General features: G+C 41.3%; 1 protein-coding gene across 8 annotated transcripts in view; it reads left to right on the forward strand.

The window, feature by feature from the left end:
• Window positions 1-8,847, forward strand: part of ZNF532 (zinc finger protein 532) — an 81,051-nt gene extending 72,204 nt beyond the window's left edge. For all 8 annotated transcript variants that reach the window (XM_084629013.1, XM_084629015.1, XM_084629016.1 and 5 more), the window contains 3 exons: window positions 3,786-3,898; window positions 4,756-4,903; window positions 6,570-8,847. In XM_084629013.1, the coding sequence (XP_084485139.1) occupies window positions 3,786-3,898; window positions 4,756-4,903; window positions 6,570-7,064 (756 nt within the window). In that variant the 3' untranslated portion in view covers window positions 7,065-8,847. The remainder of the gene's footprint in view (window positions 1-3,785; window positions 3,899-4,755; window positions 4,904-6,569) is intronic.
• Window positions 8,848-15,542: the final 6,695 nt, after the last annotated feature.

Consider the following 15,542-nt stretch of genomic DNA (forward strand, 5'->3'; position numbering starts at 1 on the left):
GGTGCTCCACTACCCGCCCTCCTTCCCCTTTGCTTTGGACTGTTCTCTATGGAACGTGTGGGAGGAGAAGGAACTGGGGGCAGTTTGCCTGCACGTCCCTATATAGCCTCGGTGTCCAGCACAATGAGATATAGGGAGCATGCGCGGGCTGAACAGACACAGTTAATGGAAAATCTCTGATCAAGGGCTTGAGAGATGCATACACACATGAAGTGGATCATCCATAAGGACATACTTTTCGAAGACCCACAGTTACTGCACAAGTGCACAATCTCTTCTTCTTCAAAGTTACCAACATTTTCTGACTTGTTCTACTGACATTTCAAACACTGGAACAGCTTGTAACAGACATTTACAAAAGAAACAAAATATGCTAGAGAAATGTTTCCTTTTTCCCCAGTTGTGGAAATTCCTGAAAATTATAATGTCCTGCAGTGCAGTTACTCTATGTTGCACTAGTCTCAGGTTCATATCTCATGACCAAAGAGGGCTAGATATAGGACCTTTTTGTGGAAATATATATATATGGAATTTTCTATCTGTATATTTGGAAAAGGAAAGAATTCTAGCTTCCCAACAAGACATGTCCCTTCCTTCTAAGTCTAGCATTCCTAAGATATAAAATCATGACATTATTATGTATAGAAAACTACTTTAGGTAGTTTTTACAGATTTCTAAAATCTGTAGGACTTGTTGAAAAATTCCAAAATTCAAAATTTTAATGACTTTTTTTTTTCAAAATGTCAGCACAGAAAAAAGACTAAATTTTTGTGAAACAATGAAAATGAATTTCCCATTTTTCAAAAATGTATTTGTTGTTTTTCTCTCCCAGGAAGGCCTGTATAGTTGGATTCATGGTACTAATGAAGCCTGGCTTTACAGGTGGAGGGTATGAAAAATAGTACCAATAAAAACAATTAAGTTCTCCGAAAAAAGCTTTTTTTCCTCTGAAATAGGCTGAGTAAAGAGAATACATGGGGGTGTAATGTGGTATAATGTTTTTGGATGGCCCCTATAACACGCTTGTGGCTTCATCATGAGACGCAGTCATACATAGCTCTTGCCAAACTTTAAAGCATACCACCAGGCATTTATATATTGTAAAAATGTGGTTTCAGACTGTCTTCAGCTCATGTCCCTCCAGATGTCTTTTCTTTTAGAAACATGTACAAGGGATTTATACCTGAAGAAGCATGGTACTTAAGAAACATAAGAACGGCCATACTGGGTCTGACCAATGGTCCATCTAGCCTAGTATCCTGTCTTCCAACAGTGGCCAGTGCCAGCTGCTTCAAGCAGAATGAACAGAACAGGGCAATTATGGAGTGCTTAACTGTAAGCTTGTGAGTAGTCCCATAAGCTTCAGTGGGGCTTCTTACATGCTTACATGGTTTCATTTTTTTTTCAACTGGCCTAAGGAGTCACTATTTTAAAGATTAAATATAAAATGGAGGTTGGGGTCAGAGAGGACTGTGTCTGTAAAAACTTCTAATTTAGGATTAACCCCATTTGATATATTTTTCCCATTATCTGTGAGAGGTCCTGCAGCCATTCCTAAGCAGTGTAACCATTAGGGAGGATGTGCACACCAACTAACAATCTGGCATTCAAAACTATAGAGATGAAATAACTGTCCCTAAAATCGTCTTCAGTTCCTCTTAATTCTGTCAGCACAAACAATCTGGAAACATTCCCTTTTGTCTTCAGCCTGTTGTATGGTTAGGTTGGGCAGATCTGGAGAGGTGCTCTGCATTCAAGACATGTACCTCCTGTGATATTGAAATGCCTGAGATCAACATATGAGCTTAAGAGTTGTTTAAAAATTGGCATTTATGTAGGGGCTATTTGGCTTCAAGGGATAGGAATGAATGGAGCCAGAAACTGAATGTCATCCTCCTGGAAAAGTCCTTGCTGCTCATTCCTTTGAATCTGTTGGCTAGGAATAGATGGATTCACCTCTGGAGTCTCATTCCCAAGCATTGATCCAAGAACTCGGCTCAGAAGTCCCAAATGGAATACTGGGAGACTCTGATTTACCTGGCCAGTGCCCATGAAAAAAAGAGGAAGGAGATGAAGTTTGAGTCACTTTGGAGGAAAGGTGTGTTCTCTATCAGAAAAGGAAGAAATGATCCTAGATATCAGATATTTCTTCTTCTAGGCACCAGGCAGACTCTGGATCAGACTATGTCTCTTTGCCATCCTTTCACTTGAACCTGAATGGAAAGTATAAGCCATCCTCAAATCAAAGCACTTCAGCTCAGTGTCTGAGTGATCTGGATTTCCTTCTATGGGCACAGCACTCCTAGCTAGGGTCCAACCCAGTTCTTGCAGATCTGTTGCATATTCAGACGCAAAGAGTCCTCGGATCTGACAGTCTTCTAGTTGGGAGGGGATAGTTTGAGTGAACCAGGAGCCTGGTTCTAATTAACTCAGAAGGATCATCTAAGTCAAAGTGATCTACATTAGATCAGTCAGCTTTTTTTTGTCTTTTTCTTTCAATCCTCTGTTCCAGGTCTTTATCGAACTGGCCTAAGAAGTCAGTGTTTTGAAACAGAAAGATATAGTTCAGGGTTTAGAAAATCCACTTGCCTGGAAGCAAGAAAGCTTTAACTGGTGACTGTGGGGGACTGACTTATCAATTTCTGAAGTGTTTAAGCTGTCAATACGATTAAATTATGGCTGCGACGATAAACTTCTAATTGTAAACCTTCTAGTCTCCTGAGTGTGCAATGAGTGTGCAGTGTCTTTGCTGCAAGCTCAAGGTGATAGACCTGCTGTTTAAGGGACTGACTTGCTGAGTTCTTGGATTGGTGATATGCTAAATCAGTTATAGGGGACATTAACTATGGCTTGTTCTTTGAGCTTTTGCAGCTGGGAAGAAGTGGGAAGAAGTGCTCTTCAGATACTAGAGACCCTCTGGCCATTCACGTTAGGAGTACCATCACTAGAGATGATTCCATTAATCTTTCTCTTTTAGAGAAACTCAACACAATAGAGGGCTTCTATGCTGGCACCTGCAGCTGCGTCTATTTCAAGCAAGTACAATTTTGAAAAAAATCTCCTGAGAGCTCCGAATGAATGACATAAATTGTTCTGCTTCATTCCTTCCTTTTTGGGATTTTTTTCCCACCTTCTTCCACATGGTCATCTATAATATAAAACCATTAGATCCTCGAAATTATGAAGAAGGCTTATGTCCTACAATGGAATGCCATGCTATACCCCATCTTTCTGCATGCCTTTTCAGGGATCTTTCCTATGAGTCGAAGTTGTGAGATGAAATCACCATCCTTCACATTTGGCAAAGCAGTGCTTCAGTCTATTTTCAATTAGGTATCCCTCACCCTTCCTCCTGCAGTTGTCTGCTCCTTGCTAATCTACCAGAGTGAAGATCTGAAGAGGCAATTTGGCAATGGAGAAAGGGTTATTTAATAGTAACTAGAGTTATCTGAAAACATTGCTTATGTAAATTCAAACTGATCCTCCCTTTTTCCCCTTCCATCTTTGGTGGCAGAGAAGAACTGAAAAGAGGGCAAGGTCATCTCTTTTTTTCACTACAGTTTACAATGCAGGTAGGCGTGTGCATGCCTCTTAATGGTCACACAGTTTAGAAACTGTTCTGGGACCAGTGACTCCTACAATGTTGTCCTAGAGAGGCAGTGTCCTCGAAGAATAAAGGATCTGGGTAAGTAACCTTACTTTGTTATTTTTAAAAGATTGAGAATATATACTGCCTTTGATTACCTTGCTACTTAATATTTTCTTCTTTTTCCCTTCTTTAAAGCAAATGAAGAAACATCCTTGTCGACAATGTGACAAATCTTTCAGTTCATCCCATAGTCTATGTCGCCACAATCGTATCAAACACAAAGGCATTAGGAAAGTTTATACCTGCTCGTAAGTTCTACTTTTAATGTTCTTTAAGATCAATGGAGACAAAGGTAAAGAGAAAAGTAGAGGCTGTTGTCAGTTTATCTGCACTTCTTGTTTATGCAAAACCAAACATCTAATTAATTCAGTTAGATCAGTTTGTTTATTATATGAATGCATGGATCAACTCTGAATTTGAATGACAACCAGAGTTTCTGGGCTGTCCCACTTGTGTATAATATAGCACAGTGGTTCTCAACCAGAGGTCTTCCAGTGGGTACATCAACTCATCTAGATATTTGCCTAGTTTTACTACACGCTACATAAAAACCACTAGCGAAGTCAGGTACAAACTAAAATTTCATACAGACAATGACTTGTTTATACTGCTCTATATACTGTACACAGAAATGTAGGTACAATATTTATATTCCAATTGATTTATTTTATAATTATATGGTAAAAATGAGAAAGTCAGCAATTTTTCAGTAATAGTGTGCTGTGACACTTTTGTATTTTTTATGTCTGATTTTATAAGCAAGTAGTTTTTAAGTGAGGTGAAACTTGGAACATGCAAGACAAATCAGACTTCTGAAAGGGGTACAGTAGTCTGGAAAGGTTGAGAACCGCTGATCTAGCATATTGCTTTATGCTTCCTTAGAAGTTTTTAAGGTCAGGCTTGGCAAAGCCCTGGCTGGGATGATTTAATTGGGGATTGGTCCTGCCTTGAGGAGGGGGTTGGACTAGATGACCTCCTGAGATCCCTTCCAACCCTGATATTCTATGATTCTATGACTACTTCATATGTGTCTTTTTTTTTAAAAGATTGTTTATAAAAAAGGTAAACATTTGACCATATGTATGTCTGCTTTGCACTTATACAGGCACTGCCCAGATTCAAGACGCACTTTTACTAAACGACTGATGTTAGAAAAACATATTCAGTTGATGCATGGCATTAAAGACCCTGATGTGAAAGAAATGACAGAATCAACCAATATAGAAGAAAGTGAAGTAAAAGAAGACACAAAGGTAAACACTTTAGGAGAACCTCTTTCAACAATGAATTATTTGGTCCCTTCTTGTTTGTGTGAAGTTAGACCTTTTTATAGATGCATAGATTTTAGCGCCAGAAGGGACCATGATGATTGTCTAATCTGATCTCCTGTAAAACATAGGCCTGCATCAGGTCAATAGCTTGTGGTTGAACTAAGACATGTTTATTAGAAAGACATCTAGTCTTGACTTAAAGACTTCAAGTGAGAGAGAATTCAGCCTCTCTCTTGATGAGTTGTTTCCATAGCACCTCTTTAAAGGTGCTCTGTTGGAAGCTTTGCAAACCAAAATCCTTTATCAACCAAACAGCTACAGCTTAGCTAGAAGCTATGTTTGTTGGCAAACTGGCACCACCAAACTCATTTCACATAGGACGCTGAACAACCATGACATAGTAATAATACCAATTTAGGCTTAGTTTAAAGTTGTAACTTAAAGTAATCCATAGAATAAGGCAGTCCTCCTGCAGTGCCGGATGAGTGAGTGGTGTTGACTAACACTGAACAATCCTCCTTGGCCAGAGGAACACTGATCCAAAAACAGAGCTTGGAATGTTCATGGTATATATTAAGTATCTTGGTTTTATTGAGACAGGCCTCGTTTTCCATTCAATGCCTGGGAATTTCTTTCAGGACACCTGGAATTTTCCCATTTTTTTTCCCATTACATCAATCAAATATTTGAATTTTTTTATCAAAATTTATTTCCATACTAAGTAAAATGTTGTCTGTGTTTACCAGAAATAAATGGTAGAGTGGAATTAGTGTTCAGTGTGATGAAGAATGGTAGGAGTGAAGAGAAAACTAAAATGGCTATAGGGTGCTATCAGAGTTGTTGAGTTGCCCAGGGTGAATGTTAATGACCCTTGTTCAGTGTTTTATGATCAACTCATTCTGTACCCTAAGAAATACACATGTCTTTGAGTCAGAGGCTGATAGTGGTGACACCAGCACACATTTTTTAAAAAGGGAATTTATGTGTGACTGTTTCACTACCCTAAAAAATGTTGCCATGAAATTGTCCCCGCTTTCTAAAAACATTTTTGAAAATAGGGTCATGTTAGGTATACAATCTTGAAATATAACGTGGATTCTCTGAGCCAAACAGGTAAGTGAAGGATTTTTGAAAAATATGCCTCTTGCACAATAAAATGAAGAAACAGATTGGTAGTAATTAAAAATTGTACTCTGTGATTCATCTTTCTCCAGTATCTCCTTTTGGCCACAAACAGTCAGGAGGTGATCTACGGTCATCATCGTCATGCATGGAATAAAATCAAATCCAGTTAAGATTGAGATTTCTGAGTAAGCACTAAAGTGCTGATAGAAAGATATTCTAAATATGTCCATCATTACTGTATCATTGAATATTATATTTTAAAACAGTAATACTGGAAAACATTTATTCATGTTTGTACAATGCACCAAATGCTGTTACTTAGCTAGCAAAATCAATCTCTTGTACAATATATTAAGGAACTGATTCTTGTTAACATAGATGGTTGTTTTTACTATTTCAGAGATTGGATTTAGCAGGGGGGTTTTGGAACATACCCATGGAAGGTTTTTAAGTCCACAAGTGGTGAATATTCATGAGAACTGTGTATTTATACCTGCATAAATACACTTTTGTTGTTTTTTAGGTTCCCAGTCCAAAGCGTAAGTTGGAAGAACCTATACTGGAATTCAGGCCTCCCAGAGGAGCAATCACACAGCCATTGAAGAAGTTGAAGATAAATGTTTTTAAAGTCCACAAATGTGCTGTGTGTGGCTTTACAACAGAAAATCTTCTTCAATTTCATGAACATATCCCTCAGCACAAATCTGATGGCTCTTCGTATCAGTGCAGGGAATGTGGCCTCTGCTATACCTCTCATGTATCTCTCTCCAGGCATCTCTTCATTGTACATAAGCTGAAGGAGCCTCAGCCAGTATCGAAACAGAACGGGTCTGGGGAGGATAATCAACAAGAAAATAAAGCCAATCATGAAGATGAATCATCTGACAACATGGTATCAGACCGAAAATGCAAAGTGTGTGCAAAGACATTTGAAACTGAAGCGGCCTTAAATACTCATATGAGAACACATGGCATGGCCTTCATTAAATCTAAAAGATTGAGTTCAGCTGAAAAGTGATCAGATATTTGAGAAGCAAAAATCCGTCTCCACATTGGAATATAAATGACATTTTTGTTACAGAAAGTTCTCCATATAATCGTGTTAACAGTACAGTTCAGGCTGTTGCAATATATTCTACATAAATGTATCCTCTTCACCTCATTGTCTATATGCTCAATAAGCATCAAAACAGTATTTGAGTTGAAAAGAGTTTGTATATATTTAAACTAACAATTTTTATACTCTTTGTTACGTGTTTGTATTGCTATTTAGTGGAAAATCCGTTTTTTGTTTTGTTTGTTTTGTAGTAAGTTTCTTTAAAACAGAGTTCTTAACACAGGGGTAGTTCCTTCGGTTCCGTTAAACTGTTTTATATATGAAATGCTTCTGAAAGAAAGTTTAGTTAATGAAACTGCACCAGAAAACAGTGATTTTATGTATAGGGAAGATTTTGAAGATCAATGGGACTCGTGCTTCTAAATCTTTCAGGTGGTTTTGAAAATCTTTCTGTAAGGAATAGTCACTGCATCTATAAAGAATACAGTGTTTAGGCAGTAACACCAGAAATACCAGGTGTTTACTATTCAGAGTGCATACTCCTTAGAACGTCATTGCACTTTTGAAAAAATGTTACTGCACAACTGGGCATCACTACATCATTTGTTTAGGCCCTGCAAGGAGGTCTTTAAGGTCACACAAAGTTAAAATTGTTACAGAAAGGCTGGGCTGCTGTGGATTAAACAAATAAGATGTAATTAGATAAATACGTTTTATAATTATGGTGGGGTTTGTCATATAATTTATTTAACATTATACAGAAGCGAGTACACAGCATTGTGTATTTTCCTTTCTTCTGGCTCTTGAAAGAAAATAGTTTAATTCCTTGGCTGTGAGAGTTGGTATTTCCCAGCTCTGTATGCTAATGCCAAGTATTCTGGTGCTCAGTGTTCTGTCCAACCACAACTGTTAAGAAGGTAATACACCAGCCTATTTCAGTAGAAGTTGGCCTTTCGACATTAGCACAGACCATCTGAAACTAGTTCAGTCATTTCAAAAAGTATACCTAATATTACTGGTTATGCATTCTTGAAGTACAGAAAAGGTACCATACTGTCCCTTTCATATATAGTTCTCTGTGAGAGTTATATTTTTGTTTGTTTGCTTTTGCATTTTATACCTTGTATGGATCCCTAAACAAATTTTGTACCTTTTTTAAAAAAAATTGTGTATATATAGATATCCGCATGATATACTGTAGTAACTGTTCGGTTCTTTAAAAGTCTTGCTGCTCTCAAATGTTACTATACACTATGTCCATTATAACTGTATTAAGTACATTTCATATGTAAATAAATGTGGCGCATTTTGCCCCTAAAGATTTGTGAGATTCTGTTATTTATCATTAAATTCTAACAGCGTTAGAAACCTGAGCTTCTATGTAAAAATTCTTCTTGCCATTCTGTGTTGTATATCAGAAACTTTAGCTCTACCTTTTCTCTCCATCCATGTTCCTAATTTGGTTGATTAGTAGATGCTTGTTATCCCCTTTATACACTACTCAAGTATTAGGTGGTTATGCAGTACTTCTGTATGCTAAAGCTTATAGCTGAAGTTGCAGGTTCCTGGTATGTTTTTGTCAGTTATGTGCACTGGCTATCATTGCCCTTTTGTTAAGTGTATACCTCTTTAACACTTGTTTGTTGATGAGCACTGTCAACTGTACAGCAAATAAGTTATCACTATGCAGCAATGGTGTTTTGTATACAGTGAACAGATAATAAAGGTTAAATTTGCACAGGCATTATTAATACTTTTTGTTGTCTGTTCCCTTTCCATTATTGTACACCTACAAAGGAGAAAGCCTGAACTAATGGTTTTATGTCACTACATACAGGGCAAAAAACTGCCAAGTTAGCAGACACTCCAAGATTTTAGGTAGGCTATGTGAAATGCGTTTGGTGGTCACAGTCCAGTTTCCAAGTGCGCATGTGTCAAAGAATCTGCCACAAATTGTTCCCTTAGGGATTTCATTTGCCAATCCGTTAAGTGGGTGGAACTCAGATATTTGGTAATGGGCATTAGTTAAAACCCCAGGTTGGCAGAATTGTCATTCCTTGATAGTAATTTCAGCAGAGGTTTAATGGAAGACAGGGATTGAACAAGCTCCTAATTCCTAGAAGCATTTCTTCTAGATTTGGGTTTATAGACATTGCTAGGAAAGCATATGGAAATACAACCTGTCACTGTCGGTAACAGACCTGCTATGTAAATAAATAGGACTTTGATTTTCCATAAGCCCTGAATATACACACACACACACACCCCTTTTAAGAAGAGATAGAGAGAATACCCTAATAGCTGCAACACCTTCCCATCTCTGTGTATCATCCTACTTCTCAAAACAGTTCTCCCGTTCTCTCTCTCTCTCTCTCTTTTTTTTTTTTTTCTTCTTTTCCCTTCCATCGCCAAGAAGAAGGCTAGAAAAGTGGCCAGCCTTTTTCAGGTGGAAATATGCTAGACGACATTCTATTAAGAGCATTCTTAGCACAAGCTAAGTGTGTGGGCGGGGGGGGGCTCCTTACTGACAGGAAAATACCTCCATCTCAGGATGGTTACCTACACCAAAGTAGAGAAAGCTTTCATATCTCAGGACATACAGCCCTCCAGGATGTTGTGTTCCCCAAGTGCAGTTTCATGGAGGTGTTTCCTGTGGTGATCATGGCCACCTTCTGCAGTCTTGATCCACCAAGCCAGGCAATTCTTAAGTCTTCTAGTCACTTATTCTGAGAAAGTGGCATCAGCTCTCTTCTCTGTCAGATATATTTCCTTCCCCAGTCAAACATGCACTCCTACAATAGGCCTATGATGCAAAAGCACCCCCTGGCACACTGGAAAGCTGGTGCCTGTAGCTCCAGCCCCGGAGTCGGTGCCTAGACAAGGAGCCGCAGAGTAACTTCGGACGAGCCACAGGCTGGCCACCCCAGTCTAATGCATAAATGTGCTGGAGAGAAATATCCAGAACGCTTCCATTATTGTTGTTATTACTATTAGCTATACCAGATATAAGCATGGTCTGAATGAGCTCTCCCTTGGCATCTAGTGATGAGCTAGGGGACAAGACTTCAGGAACCGACCGGGGTGGGGAGGACACCAGGCCAGGGTGGGGGGCTCCAGGGACTACTAAGGGGCGGGGGCATGAGGCCAGGGTGAGGGAGAGATTGGGACCACTCGGGTGGGGGGCATGAGGCTGGTGTGTGATGATTGGGGGCGCAGAGGGGGAAGGGCTATGCCACTCTCACTGCCCCAGCACAAGGGGCTGCTGCAGGACTCCATCAGGCACTTACCAGCAGGGTTGCCTGGTCAGGCCTGGGGCCCACAAGTCACAACTCCATGGCCCAGCTATCTCCACGGCAAGTAGAAAAGAATTTGAATTAGGGCCCCTACAGCGCTGCCCTCTTATTAGTCTGCAGAGTGAGCACATGACATGTCATCACTCCCTGATTGGAGGGGCAGGTTGTAGTGGAGACACATTAGGCTCCCCGTGGGGTGGAGACATCCCCCTCAAACATCGCTGCTACCACCCCACGTCCCTGCACTGCTGCCAATGGGGCGGCAGCTGCACAAGCCACTGCCCGGGGACATGACATGGCGTTGGCAGGGGGACCAAGAAAGAGATTCTTTAAATAGGCCATATGGATGTTGGGTATGGAAAACTGCCATTCCTGAATAGTGTTTTAGTCTTGTTTGGCACTAGTATCTGAATGCACTTCTTCAGTGTGATGTCACATCCGTGGTGATTATATGCATATTTGTTAAAATATAAGCTGCTAAAAAAATTTGCCTCGCTACACTCCTCAACTTACATTTTCAGTCTTGGCTACTTTGCTGTGGTCCCATCCCTGTGCACCCCTGGATTTGGTTCACAAAATATGGTCACCTTACTGTAAACATACATTTTAAAAGAGTCCAAAGGCCCTTGATCCTCAGGGCTTTTGTCTCTGTTTACCTCCCTTGTCCCTCCAAGGAGGTTAATAGTCTTTCAGAGGCAGTCTGCTGCTAATTCCGCTGGCTGGGAGAAAATTACTGCTTCTTAGCAGTCCCAAGCTCTTTCCTGTTCCTTCCTCTGCATAGTTGGGCTTTTCCCCACTAGTCACGACAGCTGTGAGTGTGGATCCATAATTGGCATTTCTCACAGCTGAGCTGGGGTGTGGCTAGGTTTGGTGTCTGCAGACAGGTAGGGTTCTTAACTGCCTGTATTTTGTGGGGAGGGGTTGTAGACCTCATCACATACACCTACTGGAGCTCAGAGATATTCAACCAGCATTTGCGGGATTGGAAGCTTCCCTGAGATGCCATCGTGTCCTGGCAGATTCTTAGATTCCAACCAGAAGGGACCATTGTGATCATCCAAGCTAACCTCATGTATAACACAGACCATATAGAATTTCCCCAAAATAATTTCTAGAGTGTAGCTTAAAAATAGTCAATCTGGATTTTAAAATTGCCAGTGATGGATAATCCATCCATTCCAATGGTTAATTACCCTCATTGTTAAAAATTTACAGCTTATTTCTAGTCTGAATTTCTCTAATTTCACTTCCAACTATTGGATTGCATTGTATTCTGCTAGATTGAAGAGCCCATTATCAAATAATTGTTCTCCATGTAGGTATGTATAGATTGTAACCAAGTCACCCTTTAACCTTCTCCTTCTTAGACTAAATAGCTTGAGCTACGGATTGGGCCATAGCCCCTATTTAACCCAGAGGAGGAAACAAGAAGTTGTCTGTACAATTGGGCTTCACCTTGCCATGAATCGCATTTATCTGTTCCTGTCTTCCGAGCCTGACCTGGTATCCTGACTCTTGGTAACTGCCTCCTGGTTCCTGCCCTCTGGTTCCATCATCTGACCCTGATCTCCTGGTATCCTGACTTGGCCTGACTCTTGGTCCCTGCCCTTTGGTTCATTCTATCCCAGCCTGATTCCTGGTAATTGGCTCCTGGACCCTTGGCCTGTGCCTGATACTAACCCCTAGGCCAGACCACACATGCCCCGGCCCTGACACCGCCTGCCCCAACTTACCAACGAGCACTGCTGCACTCTCTCACAAAAACTCAGTCACTGATGCTGACTCGACCACTGGTACCGACTCAACTACCAGTAAGTGATACCCTTAGCCCCTTCATGACACATCCTCGGAATCAGACATCTCTGCCCAAGATTGCACCACCTTCGCATTCCAACCTCCCTCCCCAGTGATGTACCCAGAGGACAAGTTGCCAGGAACTAGTTGATGCCTAACTTGTAAACCATGTCTGGAACACCCTTGGGGTCCTTCTTTTCCCAATGCCTCACCTCACTGGGCTTTCTGGGACCCTTGGGTCCCCTACAGTGACCAATTTTATAGCGTGCCCTCAAGTAAGAGGACCAGCCACTGGTTCCATGGAAACTCCTCCCCAGGAAGTCCCTGTTCCTCACAGATATCTTTCAGAGGATCAAGCGCTAAGAGATGAGGAGGAAGCACCTCCTTCCAATAAATCCTCTTTCTCTCCAGACAAGGCAGTTATTCCCCTTTCCCCGTTCTATGCAGATGATTTCAAAGTCTTTCAAGAACTGAAGAGGAAGGGTGTCTGAGACTTTGCAAATTCCCCTAGAGAAGATACAGGAGATTCAGCTCTTTCTAGTGGATATCCTGCATACTACGTCTCAAGGAATGATAGCCTGCCTATTAATGATGCCCTCTTGTCATCAGTCCATACGACATGGCAGACATCTGTTACCATCCCCCCCACATACAAGAGGGCTGACAAAAAGTATTGTGTCAGCCAAAGGCTCAGAATATCTTTTTTCCCACCCCATAACTCCCTGGTGGTCAACCCAGTTAATGAAAGAAATGGACAACAAAAGTCAATATTTATTCCTCATCATAGAGAGCTCAAGTGCCTGGCCCTTCTGAGCCACAAGAGCTACTCTTTGGCTGAGCTACAAATCAGGGTCACCAACTATCATGCCTTGCTGGTGAAGTATAACTTATGCCAGTAACATCAAGTTCTCCCAATTTATTGACCACCCCCACAGGACCACAAGGACAATGTTCAAGCCCTCATTTTATACATCAGGCGATTGCCAAAGCATATTTGCAAGCTGTGATGCTTCCCGGGGGTGCCCGTGTTTGTGAGGTGTTAGGATATAGATATTCAGGCCTGTCTGCAAAGGCCTATGTTCTAATTTAGGTGTATTCTTATCACTTAGCTAGTTACAGAGGTATAAAAAGAATCAAAATCACTGTCTGCCGGTGTAAGGGCCTTCTCTTACTGTGACAGTCTGAGGCCCTGTTCTTAGGCTAAGGCCTCTGGCTAAGCAGCAGAGGCATCCATAAGCTGGGAAGCGACCCGTCACATCCTGACATTCCAAACCAGTCACATTGAAAGAAGGTGCTATTGGGCTGTTAGGAATACAATCCTGTCCTGATAATGCCTGTCACCTCCAGAGAAAGGGAAGTGCCTAGAAGATGTAAAAGGAAACTTAGTTTGATAGCATCCTATCTGGCAAGAACTCACTTGTCAATAGCTGGGATGTGAAATCCTCATTTCTTTGTTGTTCTATCACTGTAGTCCCCATTTCCCTTTTGTTTGTCTGTATAATCTCTGTCTGGTTGTAGAGTAGCAGCCGTGTTAGTCTGTCTTCGCAAAAAGAAAAGGAGTACTTGTGGCACCTTAGAGACTAACCAATTTATTTGAGCATAAGCTTTCGAGAGCTACAGCTCACTTCATTGGATGCGTTCAGTGGTTCTGTGATTGTTTCTGTCTGCTGTATAATTAATTTGATTCTCAGGTAATAGCTGAGACACAGCTTCAGATTTTAGAATTGTACGTACACACACCTTAGGGTTAACCTGTTCCCCTTATTTTCAAGCTTCCATCCAATGTGACTGCACAGAGTTGCACTTACAGTTACATTTATGTAACTGGGTTTTATCATTAAACAAAAACTTCCTTCTTGTAACACCACAACTGTTACTCTTTTAACATCTTCACAACAGTTACCTTTTACCATTTCCACAACTCTTCAGCAGCCCTTGCTGAAGCAGCACCAAACTTGAAAGATTACTGGCAGCTTCCCATAATGCTGCCCTTACTTCAAACCTCTCACAAGCGGACTGAAGTGCCTCCTTTCCCTGGAAGGCATACAGTCCGCATGGGCAGGGACCCTCTTCCACTACCCATATACCAAGGAGGGGGGGCTCCTGTCATAAATATAAAGGGAAGGGTAAACCCCTTTAAAATCCCTCCTGGCCAGAGAAAAAAATCCTCTCACCTGCAAAGGAATACAGAAGCTAAAGGTAACCTCGCTGGCACCTGACCAAAATGACCAATGAGCAGACAAGATACTTTCAAAAGCTGGGAGGAGGGAGAGAAACTGTGGGTTTGTCTATATGCTGCTTTGCTGGGGATAGACCAGGAATGGAGTCTTAGAACTTTTAGTAAGTAATCTAGCTAGGTATGTGTTAGATTGGCTGAGAAAAGAATTGTGCTGAATAGAATAACTATTTCTGTCTGTGTATCTTTTTTGTAACTTAAGGTTTTGCCTAGAGGGGTTCTCTATGTTTTGAATCTAATTACCCTGTAAGGTATCTACCATCCTGATTTTACAGGGGGGATTTCTTTATTTCTATTTACTTCTATTTCTTTTAAAAGTTTTCTTGTAAGAAAACTGAATGAATGTTTTTTCATTGTTCTCAAATCCAAGGGTTTGGATCTGTGGTCACCTATGCAAATTGGTGAGGCTTTTTATCCAACATCCCCCCAGGAAAGCGGGGGGGTGCAAGTGTTGGGAGGATTGTTCATTGTTCTTAAGATCCAAGCGTCTGGGTCTGTAGTCACCTAGGCAAACTGGTAAAGCTTTTTACCAAACCTTGTCCAGAAAGTGGGGTGCAAGGTTTTGGGAAGTATTTTGGGGGGAAAGACATGTCCAAACAGCTCTTCCCCAGTAACCAGTATTTGTTTGGTGGTGGTAGCGGCCAGTCCAAGGACAAAGGGTGGAATATTTTGTACCTTGGGGAAGTTTTGACCTAAGCTAGTAAAGAGAAGCTGAGGAGGTTTTTCATGCAGGTCCCCACATCTGTACCCTAGAGTTCAGAGTGGGGAAGGAACCTTGACAGCTCCTCAGCCACCCCCCATTCCTCTGGGTCCCCTAACACTTCCTCCATTTCCTTTTTAATCCCATCCCAGGTTGACCCCTGCACCTGGTATGGGCCCTGGTTCTTCCTTATCCATTTATCCAAAAAATCCTTTACCCTGGCTTGCCAAAACCCACAACTACCGATACCCCCTCCAAGCAGCTGTGCAGACTGTTGGGGAGGGGGATTTACAGGCTGCCACTCATCTATCCAGTGCAATTCATCCAAGATGTTAGGGGTCTTATTCCTTCACCCACTTACTTCCCTGGTCCTTCTTGCATTAACAGAGAGCAACAATACCCAAAGTCCAAGGGTG

Source organism: Lepidochelys olivacea, assembly GCF_965140295.1.
Source record: "Lepidochelys olivacea isolate rLepOli2 genome assembly, chromosome: 5".
NCBI lineage: Eukaryota > Metazoa > Chordata > Testudines > Cheloniidae > Lepidochelys > Lepidochelys olivacea.